General features: G+C 45.3%; 1 protein-coding gene across 2 annotated transcripts in view; it reads right to left on the minus strand.

Annotated features, from left to right (window-relative positions):
- Positions 1-220: 220 nt before the first annotated feature.
- The window catches only part of Slc25a12 (solute carrier family 25 member 12), a 96,026-nt gene continuing 72,508 nt past the window's right edge, over positions 221-23,738 (minus strand). For both annotated transcript variants that reach the window (XM_040745561.1, XM_040745559.1), the window contains 9 exons: positions 23,500-23,581; positions 21,805-21,963; positions 18,881-18,933; positions 18,555-18,635; positions 7,925-8,065; positions 5,919-6,057; positions 2,731-2,889; positions 2,504-2,594; positions 221-1,260 (listed from right to left, as the gene is read on the minus strand). In XM_040745561.1, coding sequence (XP_040601495.1) covers positions 1,059-1,260; positions 2,504-2,594; positions 2,731-2,889; positions 5,919-6,057; positions 7,925-8,065; positions 18,555-18,635; positions 18,881-18,933; positions 21,805-21,963; positions 23,500-23,581 — 1,107 coding nt within the window. In that variant the 3' untranslated portion in view covers positions 221-1,058. The remainder of the gene's footprint in view (positions 1,261-2,503; positions 2,595-2,730; positions 2,890-5,918; positions 6,058-7,924; positions 8,066-18,554; positions 18,636-18,880; positions 18,934-21,804; positions 21,964-23,499; positions 23,582-23,738) is intronic.

A 23,738-nucleotide genomic window follows, 5' to 3' on the forward strand; every position in this document is an offset into this window, starting at 1 on the left:
GCAAAGTGTGGCCGTAGCTCTGATGTAGTTGGTGATGAGTAAGTGGGACCTCAGGTGAGCCTTCTGAGTAAGCCATCTCCATCTGTGAAGACCCACGAGACCACACACGGGAGTGCTCCTCCTTCCCGTCCCTCACTCTGAACCAAAGCGGCACAGACTTGATCATGAGCCACACAAAAAGCGCTATGAGGATACTGATGAAGGAAACTGACTCCAGGCAGACATTTTGGTGTGCGTTTATTTTTGATTTGTATCATACCATACGGAGAGAAACGTCCAAACTTTACTCTTTCAACATCTTGGCCATTTACCTTGCTGCATAGAAGGGAAGCAAAGCTAAGGGAACCAGGCTGGAGCCCACCCTGTTTCCACGTGAGGACCTGAGCTGCTGCTTCCGGTTGACAGGAAGATTGCACTCTGCTACAAACAGCTGGGAACACATCAGCACGCGCAAGCCACTGGCTGGTCCTCCCGCATCCACGGCATCCACACCTTTTCAAGGCATTTCTTACTCAATGCCATGAGGGTCATCTCACTCTGCCTTTTATCAGCAAATACCTTCCTGTCCCAGGATGGAAAACACACTGAAGTCGGATACATTCAACACTGAAGTTTGACTTCCACAAGTCACCAAGAGGAGAATGAATTTAACTTTAGTACATTTATTCTTACATGATTCTTAATAAAACACTTTCAAAACATTCTGTACAGTTCAAGCCACTCAGAACTGTGCGACATCTCTATAAATGTGATTTGTTGGGATGGGGTGGCAAGGTGTCTCTGTACAAAGATGTACAATATGTACAGTCACTGTAGGTACAAGCTGTGCAAAGCAGAGTCTAGAACACGTAATTCATGCCAAGGCTCAGAAAACATTTCAACAAATAAGACTAAAGCTTGAAACTGCACTGTGGTTCTCCCTGGGCAATATGATCACTTTATAAACAATACATGTATAGGTCGCATAGAAAGTGGTTGACCCCAGTGCAGACAGTACCATGCAGCTTACTGCACATGGTACTGGCCGTTCTCCTGGGCCTCGGTCTGCAGTTGCCGTGTCATTGAGCTGCCGCCGCTGCCGCCTTGGGTTGACCCACAGCTACACTAGGAGACTTAAACTTGGGGAGGTAAAGGCCGAACTTGTTCTCGATGCCAGCGAAAGTGGCTGTGGCAAGTCTGTAGCCACCAATGTGATCAGGGTTGGCAGGAGGGAGGTCCGCGATGCGTGACTTCGGTGTTGGGTCTGAGCCCGAAGGTTTGCTGTGAACAGGAAAAAGCAGAGTGAGCTCGGGGCTGATGAAGGCGGCTGACACTGAGCATGGTCAGTGGCGCGCGCACGCATGCACACACACACACACACACACACACACACACACACGCACACACGCACACACGCACACACAACAAACAAGGCTGTCTCAGCTCTCGCCACTCTCTTCTGCATCAGACTTGATTTCTAGCCTCGACACAATGTTGCTTTCTACATATCTCATATAGAAGAAACAATGGCCCTGCCTTCAGTGCTTATATAACATGAGCAGACTCTCAGATAGAGGATGAGGAGAGAGAATGCACTCAGTTGCAGATAGTCTTTGGGAAGATGGCTATATGTGGACTTTTATTTTAATTTTGTGCAGGAAGCATGTGTGAAATCTATCATAAAGTATAGAAACTGATATAATCCAAAGCTTCTTGAATTAGTGGGATCTTAAAGCTGATCACTGAAAGAGAAACAGATTTAGTTCTCGCTTCTGCCGTCCCTGAAGGTACAGAAAAGTATCTGTACAACGGGATGGTCAGATCGCTGTTCTTTCGTCTTTGCTACGCACCGGCCCCTCCATGGCTCGCTCACAGCTCTTTGCCTCCTGAGGCTTTCAGCAGGAGAGGCGCTCACTCGCTCGCAGGCTTACGAGATGAAGACGCAGAGCAGCACTTGGACCTTTGTCCACGCTAATGACTGCTTGCTTGCTTTGGATACAACTTCCCTGCAGACTCAACAAGCAATTGCTCTTGCTCCCAGGGTAATCTTTGAGTGCTGAGCTTGGAACAGCTCAGTTTGGGGCCCACACCCTACAATGCCTGACCCGCTGGTGTCACTTCCCTTTGAAACCATGTGTGTGAATGAGCTGTATGACCATCTATGTATTAAATGATGGGGAACAACGAATCCTCTCTCAGTAGTGTGACTACCGCACATTGGATTGTTTCTGGGCCATATTAAACAATCCTACTAATAATGACATAATCTCACTTAAAAAATAGTGACAATTATTCACATAGCATTTCAACTCAATGCCTCCCTAAAATGTCCCCCAATAGTTGTTGAATACTATATACTGAGTCCCTCTGGTAAGGTCTGACTCAAACATGGGCACTTTTAAAGCCCATTGCTCTCCATGCACACTCGGTTACATCCGTCTTCTCAGCAAGGGGGCTCTGCAAACAGAACACGCTCTGGCTTGGCTTGGGTGCCGTGTTTGTGAGGGGAAGCAGGTGCACTCACAGGCCTCCAAAATCGATGTAAAACCACCGCTGCAGAAGCTCATAGGTGACCAGGGTGACACCAAACTGTGGAGAGGACCGGAACACTCGAGCTAGAAAAGACAGGCAGGGTAGGGCAGGCTTTACGTCTGGATGGCTGTGGCAAGGACAGGACAGGAAAGCCAGGGAGCCACTCTGGAGGACCCACACACTCCCCCCCCACACACACACAAACACACCAACACCTACCTGCAGTCCCTTTCCAGAATGCAGATGGCCCTTCTTCCCGGAGAATCTTCCGGAAACAGTCGATGACCCCGCTGTAAGTTGTCTGGCCAGCCCGGGCAGCTACTTGCAGTCTTGTCTTGATAACATCAGCAGGGGTCACCAGAGAAGCAGCAGGCACACCTGTGAAGAGAGCCTCATTTAGTTCATCCAACAAGAAGACAATCCACAACTGTGACCACAGGGGAACTGAAAACTCCATCAGCAGGCACCTAGGCACAGGTGGAAAGAGGAAGGGTTGCCAAGCCTGCTGGTTGCTTCAGTAGAACCAGGGAGAAAACGTTTTATTTTTCTCTCTGAATTAAGGAAATCTCTCTTGATTGCACCATCCCAAAGAACCATGAAAGAGAGAAAAATGCAGTAATAGTAACAGGACAATCCCCATGTTCCATTCCAATTTCAACTACTTTCGCATTATTTATTTATTTATTTGTTTGTTTGTTTATTTATTTATTTATTTGGGTTTTCAAGACAGGGTGTCTCTGTGGCTTTGGAGGCTGTCCTGGAACTAGCTCTTGTAGACCAGGCTGGTCTCGAACTCACAGAGATCCCCCTGCCTCTGCCTCCCGAGTGCTGGGATTAAAGGCGTGCGCTACCACAGCCAGGCTCCTTTTATCTTTTTCACCTTTAAGCGAGATGCAAGAATTTTCATGTATAATATATGAGATGGCACCAATTTAATGAGTCACAGAATGCATGTTTCACCAAGCCGTAGTGGTCTTGGCTGATTCTTGCCAACCACAAACTGCAGGGTTGCCTGTCAAAAGCATTGAGCACTTGTCAGTTTGAGGTGCTGAGAGAGGTGACTGATCCCTAATTCAGACCTGTTCACATGACAGAAGTCACCACAACCCCAGTGAAAGTGGGTCAGGCATCCGGTTAAAGGACAGCAGGGAGCTGCTCATCCAAAGGCCACCCACCCACTCTTCCTCCCCTGTGCCTCAGCTCCCTGGGGTCACTGAGACGCAGCAGCAGCAGCAGCAGCAGGACACAGACGATGGATTTCCCAAGCATAGCTTCTGTTCATAAAACAGACCAGACCTTGACGGAGCAGCATGACCTTCCTCAGGGGGAAGGAATTCAATTTGGCCTAAATATCACTGTCTCATCACTAGGCAAACGGAGCCATTGGCCCAGAGGGGGCTCTGTTAGGGAAGGATACCCATGCTCCCCTAGGATCAGCCCAGTACCCTATTGAGAGGAAACAGGCAAGATGCCTGCCCTCTGAGGCAGCTCTCCAGAAGCTCTCAGTACCTGCTGCAAAGCTTGACTGGTAATAATGAGAAAAACTCTCCTCTTTCTGAAAACACGTCAGATGTCTAGAAGAAAGGAGCTGGTGCAACCGGGAACCGAGGACATGGTTCTGCGGCCCACCAGCAAAGGCCCGGCTGGGAGGGATTTCACAGACTTCTCTGCCTGCTTTTGCTGATTAGTAAACACAAGGAAGAGTCTGAAGGGAAAATGCTACCCCCTTCCTAACAGTCTGGTGAGTGCAAGAAAAGAGCTGGGTTAAACCTGTAAACTTGACCAGCAGTTTTCATTCAACTAACCAAGATCACAAATGCCAGAGGCCAAATCGTATGCTGGACCCTAGATGAGGGCTCAAAACCCTGGTTTCTAGTTTTGGGTTTATTTTTTAAAACAAGTTGTCCCTTGCCATCACAAGCAAGAACAGTGTATCCATCTCAACACTCAGAACCCCGGACTCCTAATATAAAACAGCATACTTAGGGCCAGCAGAAGAAGAGGGTAATCTAGCAATTAAGAGCCAAGCTGGAGAGGTGGCTCAGTGGTTAAGAGCACTGGTTGCTCTTCTAGAGGACCTGGGTTTGATTCCCAGCACCCATGATGGCTCACTATTGTCTGTAACCCCAGTCCCAGGGGGTCTGATGCCTTCTTTTGCCTCCTCCAGCAACAGGCATGCATGAAGCATACACACATACATGCAGGCAAACACACACATAAAAATAAATTAGCCCTTTTTTGGTTTTGGTCTTTTGAGACAGAGTCTCACTATGTAACTCTGACTGTCCTGGAACTAGTCACTGTGTAAACCAGGCTGACCTCAAACTCACAGAGCTTTCCTGTCTCTACCTCCCACATGTAAATAAATCTAAAAAGAAAAGACTCAAGCAGGGACCAGGAACCTAGTCCTGGCCAGGTTCTGTACAGATTCATTACTGGCTATGCAGAAGGCAGATGGGCCTTTTCCTTCGTGGGTCATTTTCAGTGTGTTGCTGCATCTAAGGATGCCTGGTTGGTCCCTTCTATTCTACATCAGTTCCCTGGTAACTCAAGAATAAGAACACACACACACACACACACACACACACACACACACACACACACACACACACACCGCATGCGAGCGCCCCCACCATGAGTCATAAGGACCATCTTGATCCCTTCCTGGCTGCCCGGCTCCTCTCTCTGATGGACTCATCTGGGGCTAAGCTAATGTTTTGGGACAGATGAAGATCTTCATGTGATCCATCGTCTGTTGCCTTGTACCGAGCCTCTACTATTATGCCAGCCACACAGGGAAGGCAGTAGGACCATAATAAAACCCTACCCTCAGAAGCACTAAGCCTGCTACAGAGGAGGAAACCAATTCAAGCAACCATTAACCAGACCGAACGTTAAGGTCAGAGAAGAGATGAAAACAGAGTTGAGGGCTGAGGGCAGTTTGCTGTGGGTCGCTGCTTTGGTCTAGTGAGAGCTGTGGTGACAAGATAGCTTCGTGAAGCTTCTGAGCCAAAACAGGAGCATCCCTCCTACAGGACAAGGATGAGAGCAGGCCGGGCCTGCACATCAGCCCCAGGTCAACAGAGCCACTGATCGGGCAAAGAACTTCTTCCACCTTTCTGGCTGCACCCAAGGTCTCAGGAGCCCAGGAGGCTAGGAAACGTGTTAATGATGAAGCCCAATTTAGATGGGCAGATCTAATTTGGCTCCAAGTTGCTAAGCTGCATTAAGTTGTTTATCCACATTATGCAAATGTAATTAACTCTCATCAGAATCCCAGCACATCCCACAAAGGAGAAGAGGCGGCTATAACCAGCAAAGTCACATCCCAACAATAGCTTCCAGAAATAAAGGGCAAGGTCTATACTTCTTAGGAGAATTCTTTGGTTAAGAAGGTCTGTAGTTACCTGCTATGGCTCCAGCCGCCAGGAGATTGATGCCTCCCACACGTCCGTTCTCATCAGCCAGAAGGAGTTTGCAGTGAGCGTACACAGGAAAATAGATTGCGGAGAAGGGAATGTCTCGGAGGAAGCACGCTTTGGCACCCTGTCACGTGGTGAGGAAACAGTGTGTAAACAGGGTTTGAATGTCCGAATGGGAAGCAGGCAGGCCGGCACCAGGGACAGGCTGAGATGTCCTTCAGACAGCGCTAGGGGTGATGTGAGGGGAATTAGGTGGGGGAACAGAGCTATAGCAAGCATGGCAGGAAGCTTTCAAAGGGCAAGTGGATTTCCAGGATAATGGCAGCAATTGCAGCACTCTGGCAATGAAGAACTTTCTAGCATTTCTAGAAGTGCTAGACTTGGGTTTTTACATTTAATTTGTTTTCCGTTGTGGTAATCACACTAAAGTAGAGTACAATATTAACTCCAAGGGTCGTCTGCTTCAGGTCGCTGCAACATGCCAGTGTGTAACTAGAACTTTCTGTGCTTTAAGGAAGGCAACATCTTAGGATTCACAAGGAGTCTCAAACTTCCCAGGTTGCTTGACCTGCTCAGCTTTGCTGGGGGTGGGGGTGAGGAGCTTGCATGGGGATCCAGGTGGGAAGGCAAACAGGAGAGTGTTAGAGTAAGATCCCAAAATGAATGGTTTGATTCCCAAGCCCCCCCCCAATAAACTAACAAATGACCAAATCAACCTCAATCAGTTCCAAGCCTAGGGGGTGCCAGGCAGAACGCCAGAGGCAATGGAGAAGGGGACCCATTCTAAGGAAGGTAAAGGAAAAAAAAAACCCACCGCCTTCCCTGCTCATTCCCCCATTCCACTAAAGACAGCCTGTCTCAGCCACAGACAGGGCAGTGAACACCACCAGTGACACATGCCAGCCCCACCACAAATGCTACATCCAAGCACTGGGTTCCCTGGTGGCTCTGTTTTTATAACAGCAAAACATCCAAGGACTCTCACAGGATAATACAGACAGAACCAGTATTTATGCATCCTGCTCTCCGAGGGGATCTCAACGGATGGCAGAGAGGGTGGGCGAGAGGAGCAGAGTGGAGGCCCTCTGTAAAGACAGACATGCCTGGCAGACAGGCTCCCCAGAACCCTGGGGCTGCGAGGCTCTAATCTAGACCTTCCTAATTTCTAATTTGCAGTTACAGAGGTAAATTTACACATTTCAGCAGTTATGGATCTATAAATAAATTCAATGCTGTGGAAACACAGTCCCCTATAGAGGTGAAATTTCCCTATCACCCCCCTTGTACCAGGGAAAGGAACGGAAAGAATACTCTCCTAGTTAAAGAAAAACACTAGCTTCTGCCCCATTACATCTGATCTGTAATGACGGCAGTAAGTGTACCTGCAGGGGAGGAATCTGTTGACTGGCATTTTGTGAAAGTACAGTAACTGTTGTTGTTTTTTAATGGAATTCATTATTGACAAATCCTCCCACTTAACTTCTTAAAGACTGGAATCCTGTCGAATTCTAGCATCGTAGGTTTTTCCCCCCACGGTCAGATAACTAAGACAAGAGAAGCCCCTCCTGGGAGGACAACAGAAGAAAGTATTAAGACTCAGGGTAGGCTCGGGATTACTCCACAGTCCCAAACCCATCCCGAGCACCACAGAAACGTCTCATAGGCCCCGTGCAATGAAGGGGTGTGAGACTGAAGCCAGCTATTCTATGAAGAGATGTCCTGTATGCAGCCCCATAAAAGCTAAAATGACAACAGGAGTACTCGTGCGTGCATGCGTGCCTGCGTTCGTCAGTGCATGCGTGCGTCGGTGCGTGCGTGCCTGTGTGTCCCACTGCCTTTACCCGAGGGTCCTGGTTTCATTGGGGTTTTCTATCCCATAGGTCACTCTGCTTCTCTAGATGGGGACAGGGGTGTCATCTAGCTTCCACATTCTTTCATATGCATAGCGTGCCACAGCTTCTCTACTCAGTCAGCCAAAGAAACCAACCCACCTTGTATAGCCCAAAAAGTCCCAGGTCCTGAAGCACATTCAGAGCGCTGACTCTGGGCCCTGTGGTGATTTCTCCGGCCACCTGCAGGCGAATCTTCACAATCTCCAACGGGTTGGTAAAGATGACCTGCGAGCCACCAGCCTGCAAGCAAGGGAGACAGACAAGCTCGTCCCACATCGGAGGCAGACCGGGGGTGTCCATGAAGGAAAAGCCACAGACGATTTCATCCCTTTACACTGGGGAAGGAGAGGCCCACGTTGTGCTCGGTGTGAGAGGGTCTCACGGAGATGCCCCAGAGACGCCTCACGTCAATCTCTCTTTAGGTTTGTGTCTATCTGAGGCAAGGTCTCACTCAGTCTGTAGCCCAGACTGGCCTGGAACTCACTGTGTTGCCGGGTCTAACCTAGAATTCACAGCAATCACAGAACTGACCTTCAAGGATAACATCAAGCATACTCAAAACAGCGCAATCAATAAACCCAATTGGAAAGCAAAGGTGAATGAAGACGTAGGGGGTAGGGAAGGGGATGCCCAACAGAGCACTGATTCAGCCTGCCGACTTACAGGAAAAGGAGCCTCAGCCTCTCAGGGTGCCTCCCCCGGGTCCAATTCTACACTATGTGAGCATGCGCGGAGCTCTGAGCCTGGACCAGTGAAAGGACCCACACAAAAGGAAGGAATTTGGGGAGGCAAACTTTAGTATCATTCGAGACAAGACAAGGGGGAAAAATATTCAAGACAGAGCTGGGAAACGGAACTCTGAGTCACCCAGAGTGCAACACCCTCATTCCACACTCTGATGATGAGCGACAGACTGGATTTTTAAATAACCAGAGTGTGTTTGCATCTGAAATCCGCCAACTAGTAGAGCTGGAAAGAAAAAGAATGCTTAAAATAACTGCTACATTTTCTTTTTTTGGTTTATGTATACATGATCACATACATAAGTAAATAAAATATATAATATCTCCCTTCATGAAGCAAAGAAATCTCATTTGTGCATTTTTGTCTTAAACTGTGACTGTTTACATTATATAATCGAAGCTATATTCATTTAATATTCACAATTGTAATGGTATTTGTATAATCATAATCATCACGCAGTCCTAACTCAGCCACAGTGCATGTCCCTATAAAGTAAGAAGTGTGCTCCTTAACGGGCAGTTCCACAGCTGTCCAAACACCATCCTAGTCTTCCACCCACACTCCTCCACATCTTCCAAAACCTGTCACCCTCCATGACCCCTTCCAAAGGAGAGCAAGGTGGCTCCTAGCCACTCTGAGGCCACACTACACTTCAATGCCTCTGGTTTAAATCCTGCACCTTCAACACTTATGACTTTGAACACTGCACTGGCCCTAGATTCCTTTCCTCCCTTGGGCAGCTGACTGTCCCGAATCCCCCAGGGAACTAATCCCCTTTTGTCTTGACACAGCACAGACCACCAGCAGGCACATGGGTTCCCAACAAGGATGTACTGACCCAAATGGTACATGTTGATTTGCCTGTATTTGTTTCTTTTATAATCTGCTGCCCTGCAGGCAGAAGGGAGCATTTCAATGTTTCAGTCTAAGCAAACAATACTTTCAAAAGGATTGCTGGGTGAAAAATTATGTTAAAATGATAATCCAAGTAATTATTCCTGTAGCTAAAATTAAAGACCCAACCAATTGAAAAGTTTACTATTTTCCTGAAATCGCTTTTTAAAATAATAGTAGTAAAGACTGTCTTTGGTGAAACATGCTTTATATACTAAATTAAGGCAGATTAAAATAAAAAGAAAAGAACTATACATTTTATTATAATCCCCCAGATTTACCACCCGGTGTACTGGTCTTTAGGTGCTAAGTGTTAAATACGGACATTATGTTTAAATAAACACAAAGGCCTTTCTTGGTTTGGGGGATATTAATTTGGCTGGTTGTGTTTTGAGACAGGATTTCACTGTGTAGCCCTGGCTGTCCTAGAACTCTCTAAGTAACCCAGGCTGGCCTTGAAATCAGGGATCTACCTGCCTCTGCCTTCTGAGCGTTGGGCTCAAAGGCGCTCACCACCTCCACACTCGGATTGTCCTTTCACATTTTACTCACTGGGGAATTACCACATCCTGCCTGCCTGCGCCTGGGTCCCTCTCCTGAGAGCCTCCTCTCTCGTCTGATCCTCCTAGAAGTGACTGCCAGCTGACTAAGCTGTGCACTCCTTTAACACTTCTCCAAATTTCTCAGTGTATAGGCAACAGCTTTCTTTAGACCAACCAAGGAAAGGGACCGACAACGCACGCTTCACATACAGCCACAGTAGTTGTTTGCCTTGAAGGGGAGCATCCTGGCACCCATACAACACCCTGGAGCACAGATGCAAACTGCCAATGTGAATCTCACAGCAAGGGAGTGTGACACCCCTGAATAGTGATACTATATATAGCGAGGCACACATCCATTGGGTCATCTCTGCGTAGTTCCTGGATATTAAGGAGTGAAACTTCTCTATCAGTTCAACAATGCTTGTTCGTGTTTTTAAAATTACTTAACATTTTAAAACTTTAAACAATGGGACTAGGATCATGTCAAATTATATTTAGAAACACTGAAACTTTTTAGAAATTACAAGATTGCTATTTAATTTGTCTAAAACTTTGGATGGAGGTAGAAAGGCTCAGGATGTAAGAATGCTTGCTCTGCAAACAGGAAGCCATGGGTTCAAGTGCCAAGAACCCCCATAAAAAGCCAGGCTTTGCTATGAATAGATGGAACCCCAACACTATAGCAGATAGAAATGGGAGACTCACTGGGGCTTGCTGATCACCAGCCTAATTCCAGGATCAGTGAGAGACCCTGTCCTTATCTGGCCTCTGCACACACACATGTATACATTAAAGAGACACAGCTCACATGCACATATACAACACCACAACACACAAACATGCATGTACACAAACACACACACACACAAAATTACTACACAGGTTGGATGCAGTGGCAAGCACTTTAACTTCAGCTCTCAGGAGGCAGAGGCAGGAGGATCTCTATGAGTTCGAGATCAGTCTGGTCTGCAGAGTGAGTCCCAGGACAGCCAAGACCACACAGAGAAACTGTCTCAAAAGTTAATTAATTAATTAGTTAATTAAAAATTAAATGTATATAGCAACAATGAAACTTTGGATGTTTACAATACTTAGAAAGAAGGGACAATGGATGGGCATTGTCCTTTTTGAAACTTTGGCTGACAAGAAGACTAGTGTGTAAAGCGAGGGCCACACCACTGTCACTCCCGCTAACGGGTGTTTCTCTTATGCTAGGACTAATTTTTACAGGACAACAAAACAGCTTCCAACGGGAAAACACTTGGCTTGCAGCAAATACAATTATTTAGTACATCCATTTCCACAAGAATAGTAACTTCTCAATGGAGAAAATGCACCCGTATTTGTGACGACACGCAGTTTGTAGTCTTTAACAGCAACAAAATTACACGGGGAGAAAAAGCAAATGCCCAATAGGAAAAGTGTTGATTATATCATAAGGCACTACGATGTGGCTCTTAAAAAATGACAGTTCACTTATGAACATAAAATATTTGCATTTGGCTTTTAAAAAATCACTTATGAGCATAAAATATTTGCTATGCATTATTTGATTATAATTATGTCAGAATTTACCTAAGATTTCCTAAATCGAAGTGGCTTACGATTAAAGCATGATTAGCTGCATCCTGCAAAGAGAAAGCTAGTAGCTGAGGGAGAATGTCGCCACACACCCCACTGGAAGTCTCAGTCACAGGAATGCATCAGCAATACTCTGGAGTTCAATTAGCAGAGCTGGCGTCTGAAACTGTGGCCTCTTTCCAGACCCCTGCCCAAGTCTGACCATTTTAACACTTATAGAGAATTTTTGTTTTGGTTTTTGTTTTTTGAGATAGGGTTTCTCTGCGAAACAGCCCTGGCTGTCCCGGAATTTGCTCTGTAGACCAGGCTGACCTCTAACTCACAGAGATCCACCTGCGTCCACCTCTTGAGTACTGGGATTACAGGTGTGTGCCACCATTGCCCAGCTTCGGTTTTGTTTTTAAGGATTTATTTATTTTCATTTTATGTGCATTGGTGTTTTGCCTGCATGTATATCTGTGTGAAGGTGTCAGATCCCCTGGAACTGGAGTTACAGACAGTTGTGAGCTGTCATGTGGGAGCTGGGAATTGAACCCTGGTGCCCTGGAAGAACAGCCAGTGCTCTTAACTGAGCCATCTCTCCAGGCCTGCCCCACCCCAGTCCTTTTTTTTAAGATTATTTCTGGGGGCTGGAGAGATGATTTAGCAGCAAAGAGCACTTGCTGCTCTTTCACAGGATCTAGGCTCAGTTTCTCAGGACATAATGTCCTCATCTGGCTGTTGTGGGTACTGTATGCACATAGTGCACATACATACATACATACATGCGAAAACTTTTTTAAAGATTTACTTTTCTTGTGTGTGTGTGTATTTATGCATGTATGCTGCATGTGTGTGGTGCGCAGAGAGGCCATAAGAGGGTGCCGAAGGCTCTGGAGCTGGAGTTACAGGTGATATGAGCTGTTCAATGCACATGCTGGGAACCAAATTCAGGCCCTCTGGAAGAGTAGTGGGTGTGCTCTTAGCCACTGAGCCATTTCTCCAGTTCTGGCAGTGATGATTTTAAAGGAATAAAATGCAATATGTTTACTGCTGGGTGATATATTAACCAAAGTGTCAGGAACACAAAACTTAGAATAAATAAGGGGAGTGTTGTGGTATGAATATGTGTCCCCCCACCCCTGAAGCTTCACAGGTTGGAATCTGTTGCCCAACGTGATGGTGGGGCATTTGGAAGTGACTACATCCTAACAGCTCCGCCCTTGTGGGTGGGACTGGTTTAGCTACAGAAGACGGAGACTGCTTTGTCCCTCCTTCTGAGTGCCAGGCAGTGGCAGGGCACTGCTGAGACCCAGCCAACCGTCACCACAATGAAGCTAACGGCCCCTTGATCTTGGGCAGCACCAAATTGTAAGCAATAAGTTTCTGTTGATTGTTGTTACCCAGTCTATGGCATTTTGCTATAGTAGCCAGAATGAGCTAAGTAAAAAATCCCTATCAAACTTTACACATGACATGAAGGTACAATGACATTCAACTTGTGTGCATGTGTATATGTGATCACATAAATTGGCAGTGTGAAGATGGGATAATGCTGATTCCTGGAAATGGAAGAAAGGGACTGTTCCCACTGCTCTTTCTAGATGTACTAAATCAGCTTGTAGAGCAAGGCAGACTTCACCTAGATTTCAGGTAGCTTCAAAGAAGAACGACACACCACACGAGGAGATGTTGAGATGCTCAGCGAGTAAAGGCACCTGCCACCAAGCCTGATGACCTGAGTTCAGTCTCTGGGACCCACACGTGCACGGACAGAACTGGCTCCTGGAAGTTGTCCTCTGACTTCCAAGTGTGTGCACAAAAGAAATTTAATAATAAGCTTGAAGAATAACTAAAAAATGGGTGTTGAAGCCGGGCGGTGGTGGCGCACGCCTTTAATCCCAGCACTCGGGAGGCAGAGGCAGGCGGATCTCTGTGAGTTCGAGGCTGGGCTGGACCGATAGCCTCCAAAACAATACAGAGAAACCCTGTCTCGAAAAACCAAAAAAAAAAAAAAAATGGGTGTTGAGCAGTGGTGGCACACACCTTTAATCCCAGCACTCAGGAGGCAGAGGCTGGTGGATCTCTGTGAGTTTGAGGCCAGCATGGTTTACACAATGAGTTCTAGGACAGTCAGGTTAGTTACACAGAGAAATCCTGTCTCGAACAAATGAACAAAAGCAAAAGCCTAAAAAAAATAAGGTAACAAATACAAGAGATCCAACTAATAAATGGCACAGGACGTGAACATCTCACCTCATTCAGAATGTCTAGTATATAGAAGAGAATGCTAGAATGCAGGGTCAAAGAAACTTCTAAATCCCATGGGAACATGGTATAGTACCAATGAGCCTTGAAAACAAGCTACGGGAAAGAAACCAGACTCCAAAGGTTATAAAGGTTATATACCATGTGGTTACATTTACAGGAATATTTGGAAGTGGTTTCTATGGAAGAGTTTATTAATGGCTGCTTAGGATGTGGGGGTAAAGTGAGAAGATGGAAAAGTGACAGCTAACAAGTGTGTATGTGTGTGTGTGTGTGTGGGTGGGTGGGTGGATGTTAGTGAGTACGGTGATGAAATATCATTGCATTTGATCGTGATGCTGGCTATAACTACTCTGTGAATATACTAAGAGCTACTGACTGGGTACATCAAATGGGGCATTGCAGGGTGACTTTGGCATCAGTAAAGCTACTATCTCCTTAGGGCTACGGGCACAGCTCTGGTAGACTACATGCTCTGCATGTACAAGACCCTGAATTTAATGCCCACATCAACCGTGACATTTGCCTGAAAGACACAGCAGGCACATGGTGAGAGAGAAGTGATTGGATGAACTCAAGAGCAGACTCGTTTTCCAAATAAGAGAGTGTGGACTTGGATGCTGACGTGGTTTGAATTTCATCTTTGCTAGTTGTTGCTGGTGGGATCACAGTCGACCCTATTTAAGAATAATAGATAATTCCTACAAAATGTACAGTTGGGAACAAAAAGTTTCTACTGCTTCAAGCAGTATTTGCATTAGGTTGGGTGGTAAGTGTTGTGATGCTCACTGTACTGTTACTCTTTATAGCTGTGTAACAGGTTTTTGGTTGGTTGGTTTTTGTTTTTTGTTTGTTGTTGTTTTGTTTTGCTTCTTGCATGTAACAATACCATACATCTTTTGTTTTGTGAGACCAGGTCTCATACCATAACTTTGGCTGGCCTTGAACTAGAAGTCATCTTCCTGCCTCTGCCTCCTGAGAGCTGGGACTGGGGTGACCACCTTACCCAGCCTTACCACACGTGTTTCAAAACTGACTATAGTGGGCCAGCAAGATGGCTCAGTCAGCCTGTCGACCTGACTGCCATCCCTGAGACCTACAGGGTAGAAGGAAAGAGTTGACTCTGGCAAGTTGTCCCCTGTTCTCTGCCAGTTCGCTCGCACAGGTGTGCGTGTGTACACACACATACACACATTCACACTCTTGAGCACACACATACACTCACATTTCAGCATGCACACACACACACACAAGCATACACACACTAACTATAATTTTTAAAAAAGCAAGCAAGTTAAACTGATCATAGCACCAGGAAAGAGTCAAGCTTTCTTATATTGGGTCTTGGTCTTGGGTTGGAACCCTTACATATCACACACACACACACACACACACACACACACACACACACACACACACACACACACACACCCTGATTAAAAACACGAGTATGCAAGCCAGCCTCGGGAGTCACACCTTTAATCTCAGGAGTGAAAGGCAGGCGGATCTCTAGGGATCCAAGGCTAGCCAGGGCTATATGGTGAGACCCCCATCTCAAAACAAAAACAAAGAAAAACTCAACAGCAGGTCTGAAATTTTTACCCTATTCTCATGGCAATAGCTTTCCCTCCTGTCTCCGAGAAACCAGGCCTGGCCCTCACTAACCCTTTGCTGGGCAGAGCTTCCGGCTCAGTCAGGTCTCTCCTTCCTGAGTATCCTAGGCACAATTTTAAAACTGGGTAGCTGGGCGGAGAGCAGCTGTGCTTCCCTTGGTGGTGGTAGGAACATCCCTTAGCTAAACACCCCGAAGGACACCACACATTTATCTGGTCACCACCACCGAGGGCGTGGTCCCTCAGCAGGTTCCTGAGAAACTGCTTTCCACACAACGGATTGGCCTCATTCAGGAATGATATCATCCTCTCCTCCCGAGATGCATGCTGGTCTACAAATGGAGGCGTGTCCATTCCTCTCAGACTTCATTCTCTGGGGTGGTTTACTGACTCTGGAGAGCAGTGGTGGGCTGCACTCTAACAATCTTCTATCCTGAAGTAGGCTGGCTCATCAGTGGAAGTCCAGCTTTGAGAGTGGTACGAGCCTGTGATCCCAGCACCCCAGAGGCTAAAGAAGCAGCATCATCAGTTTAAGGCAAGCCTGGGCTACATAGTAAAACTCTGTCTCAAAACACAAAATAAGCCGGGCGGTGGTGGCGCACGCCTTTAATCCCAGCACTCGGGAGGCAGAGGCAGGCGGATCTCTGTGAGTTCGAGGCCAGGCTGGACCGACAGCCTCCAAAACAATACAGAGAAACCCTGTCTCATAAAACCAAAAAAAAAAAAAAAAAAAAAAACACCACAAAATAAAAGATAAGAATACCACCACCTTCCTCTTTGCCCAGAGTTCAACATCACTATATCTCCTGCTCTCAGCTAATCAAGTATCAGTCAGGATTAAGATCCAGAAATAAATCACAACTAAGGGAGAAACTCAGTGTCAGCCAAACCCTCAAGGCATCTTAGACTTCACCTCAAGTCTGACTTCTTCACACCTAGAAGAACAAAGCTATCACATGTCTGATTATGGCTTAACCACTTAGGTCACAGGTCAGATAAGAGAACAGGCCGGCTTATGACCAAAAACCTCTATACAGCACAGAAATAATTTGCTGTGTGGAAAAGAAAATGTACAACCTTCTTGTTTCTTTCTGCTTTTCCAGACAGGGCCTCATTTAGCCGAGGCTAGTCTTGAACCCATATGTAGCCAAAGATGACTCTGAAGTTCCAATTTTCCTGCATTAGCCTCCCTAGTTTGGGAATTACAGGCGTGAACTACCCCTCCACCACAAAAGCTGCCTAGCTTTTAAGGAATTGACACTGTGGTCAATATGAGTTAGGAAGCTTCCTAACCCAATGGAAACTAAAGCCACTGACACAATATATTCATCATTTGCAAAGAAGTGAAACAATTATAGCATCTAATTACAATACAAGGGGGAGGAATACACTAAGTGGACATGTGTAGGCAGGGGGCTTATTCTTGTCTGTCATAGAGGATAAACTAAGTAAGTGAGTCTCTTTCCTGGGAAAGCACACACAGTTATGGTGTGTATGCAAATGTGTAAGCCTGACCTCATCCACACACAAGGCAAGGGTCCCGCTGACAAGTCTCATCGTGGAGAAGCCTGGAGCAACTGCTCTCCCCTGACCCCGGGTACATCATCTCTGAATTAAAACTTCTAAGGTCATTGACCTCATCATCTCAGGTTCTGGAAGCAAGTGAGAAGGTTTTCACCAAGACCTCTGGCCAATTCAACAGAAGTTACTAACATTTTCAGGACCAAAGTGAACTACGAAAGTCTCAAGCAAATCACATTAGCACCTGTGAGGCAGATACCACACGTAACATTTACCGAGCTGCAAACTTAGATGTGTCAATTGGTCTACACCCAATGCAAGTCTTCCACCTTAAACAGAAGCATATGGGCTCTAAAAAAATTACACTCTCAGTCCCAGGCTTGTGAATTTTTGCCAATGGCTGCAATTTAGTTATAGGCTCTTACAGCTTAATTAAACTACAATGGCAGACTCATTCCTACACATTAAACCGAACTTAAAGTTCCAGGGACAGAAATGGACAGTAGCTCTACCTGCTATTACATCTCCTTTAATACTTAAAAAATACAAAACTTAAGAATTTAAGAAGTCCAGAAGGGAGCTGGAAGGTGCCTCAGCCATTAGGAACACTTGTTCTGTTCCCAGCAGCCACATGGTAGCTCACAGACATCTGCAACTCAGTTCCAGGGGATCTGAGAGCCCCTCTGGCCTCCATGGGCACTGAACACATGCATGCAGGAAAAACACACATGAAATTATATATATATCAAAGTCTAGAAGACAGAGCTTTAGGAGCTTAAAAGAAACAAAGATGATGATAATAATACTCAAAATCAGATTATACAGCAGGGTGTGATGGTGCACACCTTTAATCCCAGCACTCAAGAGGCAGAGGCAAGTGGATCTCTGTGAGTTTGAGGCCAGCCTGGTTTACAGAGAGAGTTCCAGGACAAGCAGGGCTACACAGAGAAACCCTGTCTTGAAAACCAGAAAAAAAAAAGATTATACACTGGGGAGATGGTTCAGTTGGCAATCCTAGGACCTCATTTCAATCCCCACAAGCCACATAAGAACAAATTCAGTAGCCTGTCCTGGGAATCCCAGTGATAGCAGGGGTGGAGCCAAGAAGATCCCAGGGGCTCACTTCAGCCAGATAGCTTCAAACCAATGAGCGATGATGTCTCAAAGGAGGGGGACAATTTTCTTGAGGATAATGATAACACCCAAGGATGTCCATACATACATACATATATACATATTTTAAAACATCACTTACTATGGGAATCCTCTCAGGCAGTTCTGTGAGTTAATGACAAATATTGGGCCAGCAAGATAGTTCACTGCCAAACATGAAGCCCTGAGTTCAATTCCCAGGACCCATGTGATGGAAGGAAAGAACCAGTCTGAAATCTGTCCTCTGGTCATGCCACATAAACACCAAGGTATGCAACACACACACACACACACACACACACACACACACACACACACACACACACACACACACATTTTTAAAGGGAAAATGTCATTCATATTTCATACCTACTTTGCAAAAAGGTTAAAGGAATACATTTACTACAAGAACTACTCAGGATTGACACTTACACAACCTCCAGCAAGGATTTCTGCAGGCAGTGGGATAGAGCCATCTCTTTTGGTAAATTTGTCCCGGACAAAATCATTAACCTAATTAGAAAGACAAGATCAGTTCATCAGAATTTCCTGCCATCTCCTCTGCTGGCATATAGCCATATTTCCAAATTACCAAAATGCTTGTCTCGTGACAAAAGTACAGTTTTACCAAATGTCTGCACATATGCGAAAATTCTTACAAGTGTCTTGATAGTGCACCAGCCTCATCAGCATTGATCTTGTTTTTGGCTTTGTGACAATCTAAGTAAATGACATCAGTTCAGTGACAAGAAACTTACTGTCAGCTTAATGGCTTTTTCTGGTGCAACTCCTATCAGCTGGGGTATCAGACCTGGGTAGAAAGAGAGGATCATGTCTTTATGTGAATGGACAAGCCCAAAAAGGAAGTGATTCCCTCGAAGCTACCCACCAAGTATCTCAAATGGTGAAAAGGAATTATCCTGAAAAGTCATATATATATATATGTATATATATGTATATATATATATAAAACCTCTACATATTATATACTTATATACATATACAATTTACAAGTCAAATATAATGACATTTTCTTGAAGCTATAAATGTTTTTCTTTAACATCCTTAAAGATAAATAAATAAATAAAACCTCGCTATCCAACGTCTTCCCTAAAGTAAAGAATGGAGCCTCTGGGTTTTCTCCACTTGGTAACTGAATTCCCCTGCCCTCCGCAGCAGCAGCAAACATGCAGACTCTACAGAAGCTGGCATTTAAGATTTGAAGAGAAGCTGGGCAGTGTACTTTAAGCACAGCCAGGTTTGGCTACAGATGACATTCCCTGCAGCACAAAGGAGACTGTTTCCACTATCTTCTCTCCAGAGACGCCCAGCACTCTGCACTCGTTTATTTAAAAGAAAGTCAGGACTGTAAAGGAAAAAAATGCAGCCTTTAGTATCAGTTTGTGAGTATCTTCTATAAGTGAAAACATATGCCAATTTTATTTTTATTTACTAGTGTATGTCAAGCTCCAGGCATTTTTAAAAAGACTCTTCTCAAAACAAAAGAAGCTGTTATGCTTGGAAAGCTGCATTTCCCAGGCTGGCTGCAAACTGGAAAAGAACAGTCATATGTAAACCACTCCATCTGCAGATGCCCATGGAGCTCGGCTTCCGAGAGCATGCAGGTTTACCAGTTGTTGGCATAGGGGTTTTTTTTTTTTTTGCATACATTTTTTAAAAGAGATGCCAACAATAAACACATCTTCTAGCTTTAAAACCAGGGGAATGGTACTCCTGTCTGCACGCTTGCTTGCTTCTTTTGTCTTAAACCTCCTTGGAAGATGCCAATGAGTGATTTTCTGGGAGTTGAGAGCCAGCAAGCAGACGTGCATACAGGCTACTGTCAGTCAAGCTGAATTACCAGCGACAAACACAAGCCTGTGCATACCTTCTGCGGGCCGCAGACTGGTCTAAAAGAATAAATCAGTAGATGGCAGTCTTAACGTCTGCCTGATCATCAGACCCTATTGCTTTTAACCTAGCTCCAGAACCATGGTGTCAGCGTGTGTATTTGTTTTACAACTTTCCTCCCTAAAGCTCGTGGAATGTTAAGAAAGTGCCGATTTGTGTCATTTTATCATTGTTGCCTGCAAAGAAATTTAGCTAATCTGTCAACAACTTTGTCAATCACCTGACAGAATAATGGGCCAGTTCTAAGCAATATATGACAATCTCAACAATCACTGTGCTCCCAGGCAGGGCTCCTACAGTCATCTCTCTAATATAAAAGTCTCTTACTTAAAGGGTTCATTTTATCAGCTTAGATATCCTCAATAAAGTCAACAGCACCCTCCCCTGCTCCCCATATTGCACCCTGTTAATTAATATCTTTGAGAAGCATCTATCTATTGAGAAGGCTACACATGGCATGATTAGAGTCCTTCTAATAGTTCTCTATAGACATTCTTTGTGACTTAAAACCACACTAATTAAGAGTAGGGTCATTATTCAATAATGAAAGATTGGAGATGTCAAAGAAATGAACAACCATAGTGCCATTCAACAGTAGTTCCCCTGTTAAGTAAGACTGATCTAGGTGCAAAAAGCTGAGTACATTTAAAACAAGCCTTTGCTCCACCAACCCTGGACACGCAGGACAGTGGTCACTGTTGCCCCTGTAGTACAAGTTCATGCAGCTGGGATTTGCGAAGCCAAAGCATTCCGAATAGTTGAATAAATTTCATTGCACTTGCTCTCAGAGGCAGGGCATTTGAGGCTATTTATTCCATACACAGTGCCCACAACAAACATGCAAATGGCCTTCTTCGCCTCTAAATGTGTTCACTCAAATGTCTACCAACTACGGGTGTTTCTTCCCCTGCCCATCTGTTCAATCCCAGTCTCTCTTTCCTAGGAAAAGCTCTCAGCCACGCTGTTCCACAGAGCTTGGAAGGCACTGTGGATTAATAAGCCTGGGAATGCAAACAAACACGTACAGTAAATTACATAAAAGCCCGGGACCAGAGCATGTTAAAAGTGTTTAAGGAATTCCAAGTGGCGCCCAAAGGGATTAAAAAATTAATCTCCCCGCAAAGGAACCCTAAATTCTAACGTGAAAACATGTAGATGAAAGCCATCCTCTCTCCAAGAAGACAAGCCCCTACAAAGCCCATTGGAGCTGGGGAGAATTCTGCACAGGCTGCAGCCTGGGATGCGACAGCTGGGCGCTCAGTAATAGTCACCATGAGAAGAGAGAAATGCTGCGCTCTGCCTGCCATGGGGAGGAAAGGGGACCCGACTGAAACTTAGGGCCCTAGGTAAAAATTCAGATGACCCAACTGGAAAAAACTTTTCTCCTTGGAAAAGACAAAAAAGAAAAAGAAAAAAAAACAGGAATTTCTGCTAAAAAACAAGTGTATACCTTCAAGTAGCACCTGGCTTCGATTTCACGGGGAATTAGTGTTAGTATAATTCTCCTCCCTACATCTCTGATGGCCGGTGCCCTCAGAAAACATGCTCACACACACAGGATTTAGATTCCAAGGAAAAAAAAAAACAACATGAAGGAGAAGGGAACACCTGTTTGCAGACAAATATCGCTAGTCACCAGAATGAATGCAACCCGGGAAACCGAGCAAAGGGGCGGGGAGGGGGAATCCCTAACTGGTCTCCAAACGAATGAGTTAAATCTGATCGTGACAGAAAAATCACCAACCTCAGCGGCTGAGATTTGATTACTCACCTCGGTAGAGTCCAAAGAAGCCCTCATAACGTAACACTTTCTTAAAACAGTCAAAGCTGTTTTTGTACATCAGCTCCCCGACCACAGAGCCGGTGCCACGCTGGTTTTGCATCCGGGTCTTCACCAGATCTATGGGATACACCGCAGTGGCCCCCACAGCTACAAACAGAACAATTTTTAGGTTTAACAAAAGGAACACAATTATCTGGAGCATTCATAAGGACATCCAATCTCATCTCCGTAGGTGAGAAATAAAACATAGTGCCTGTTCTTACAGAACGGAGTCAAGTGACTGCACTTTTCCTTCGCTTACTAATAGAGTCAAAAAGATGGCAGAATAGCAACCAGCGGAGTCCACTAATAGCTGCTCCAAGGAACAACACAGATCCAAGCCAGAGTGCTCACCTAGCATGTGAGATGCCCTAAAAAACATCTTTGATGTCTTTGATATCTTTGGTCTGTGTGTTAGAAAGTAGATCCTCAAATCACCACCAACCACATTAGAAAACCAGCTCTCGGTTTCCTTTAGTGACATTAAACTATCATGCATGGGCATTTCTTTTCATTTTCTATTAGATGCCGAAATATTATGCCTGCTCCTCCTTCATAACTATACAAAGACGGTACACAAGCTAAGTGACCGTAATTTTAAAGTTTAGTTCACTGAAACATGTTGGTAAATTAAGCCACAGCCATCTGGGGGAAAAACCCTTGACATCCTTACCCCTATGTATAGAATTTGGTTGCAAATCAAGCAAACAAACAAAAACCTACAGTCACGCTTTAGAACTTCTTGGGTTCTGAAATATTTCACAGGACCTAGAGTGTTCTATTCTGGGGCTGTTGAAAACCAGAAAACATTTGGCACTTTCTAAAGCAGGATGAAAAAAGTCCTACTCACTGGTTCCAGCTTGCTTTGAAAGTTCGGGCACATTCTAATCACTTTTGGAGGTTCTTCTCAACAAAGCGATTTCAGGTTTCTATACATTTTCTTTGTAGATTATGTAAGTCAAATTAGTCTCGGGCAGGCAAAGGCCCTTGCCACCAAGTGTGGCAGCCTGAGTTTAATCCCTGGACCCCACACAGTGGAAGGAGAGAACCAACTCTGGCCAAGCTGGCTTCTGACCTCCCCATGCGCACCGTGGCCTCCACACACTCCCACAAGCGCGCACAAAAATGAAACCCTTTTTTAATAGGCTCCTCTAAGCTCTGTGTGAGCAGAGAGGAGAGGAAAGTTCTTCTCGGAAATAAACAACACATGTGGACACTCTTAAGTCAGACACAGGAAAGAAAAGTCACAAGCCAGCCACTGTGGTTCTCTGTGAGAGGTTGTTTTAGTTCCCAATTCCTTGAGTTTGCGTCTCAGATCTTGGCTTCCTCCCTGCCCCTAGCCTGACCCCTAAACTCTGTTTTTAGTCCCATTTTTTTCACCCGGCCTTAACTGATGTAATTAAGGTGAGTGCAGCGATGCACTTCAGATTCTCCCGTCATTACAGAGGGTTTATGCTGAAGACAGGCTGGAGCCAGAGGGCCACAGCCATGCTATGACAAGCCCTCCTGACATAAAGAAGCTTCAGAAAGCCCCGTAGCCCTGACCCCCAGGAGTAATGAACTGCACCTTTGCTGAGCTGTCCCATCTGCTGGGATAATGTTACAGCAAGACCAGCCTGAAGGAGCCAGAGGCATGGCACTCACCTCCAGCAACTGAGCCCAGAGTGAACCTGTAAGCAGACTCGGCAATCTGGAGCCAGATAGGCCTGTCCAAGCCAGGAGATTGCTGTTGGAGGAGGAAAACAGTAAAGTCTGAAAATGTATTCCACACGTGAAAAAAGCTACAATTCAGCATTTTTTCAAGTTTAAAAAAAGAAAATCTAAAACTGGAAGCAAACAGGATATTAGTGTTTTTCCAAAAAGGAATACCTCAGGGCTAGAGA

This window comes from Mesocricetus auratus, unplaced genomic scaffold (assembly GCF_017639785.1).
Source record: "Mesocricetus auratus isolate SY011 unplaced genomic scaffold, BCM_Maur_2.0 Super-Scaffold_100004, whole genome shotgun sequence".
Lineage (NCBI taxonomy): Eukaryota > Metazoa > Chordata > Mammalia > Rodentia > Cricetidae > Mesocricetus > Mesocricetus auratus.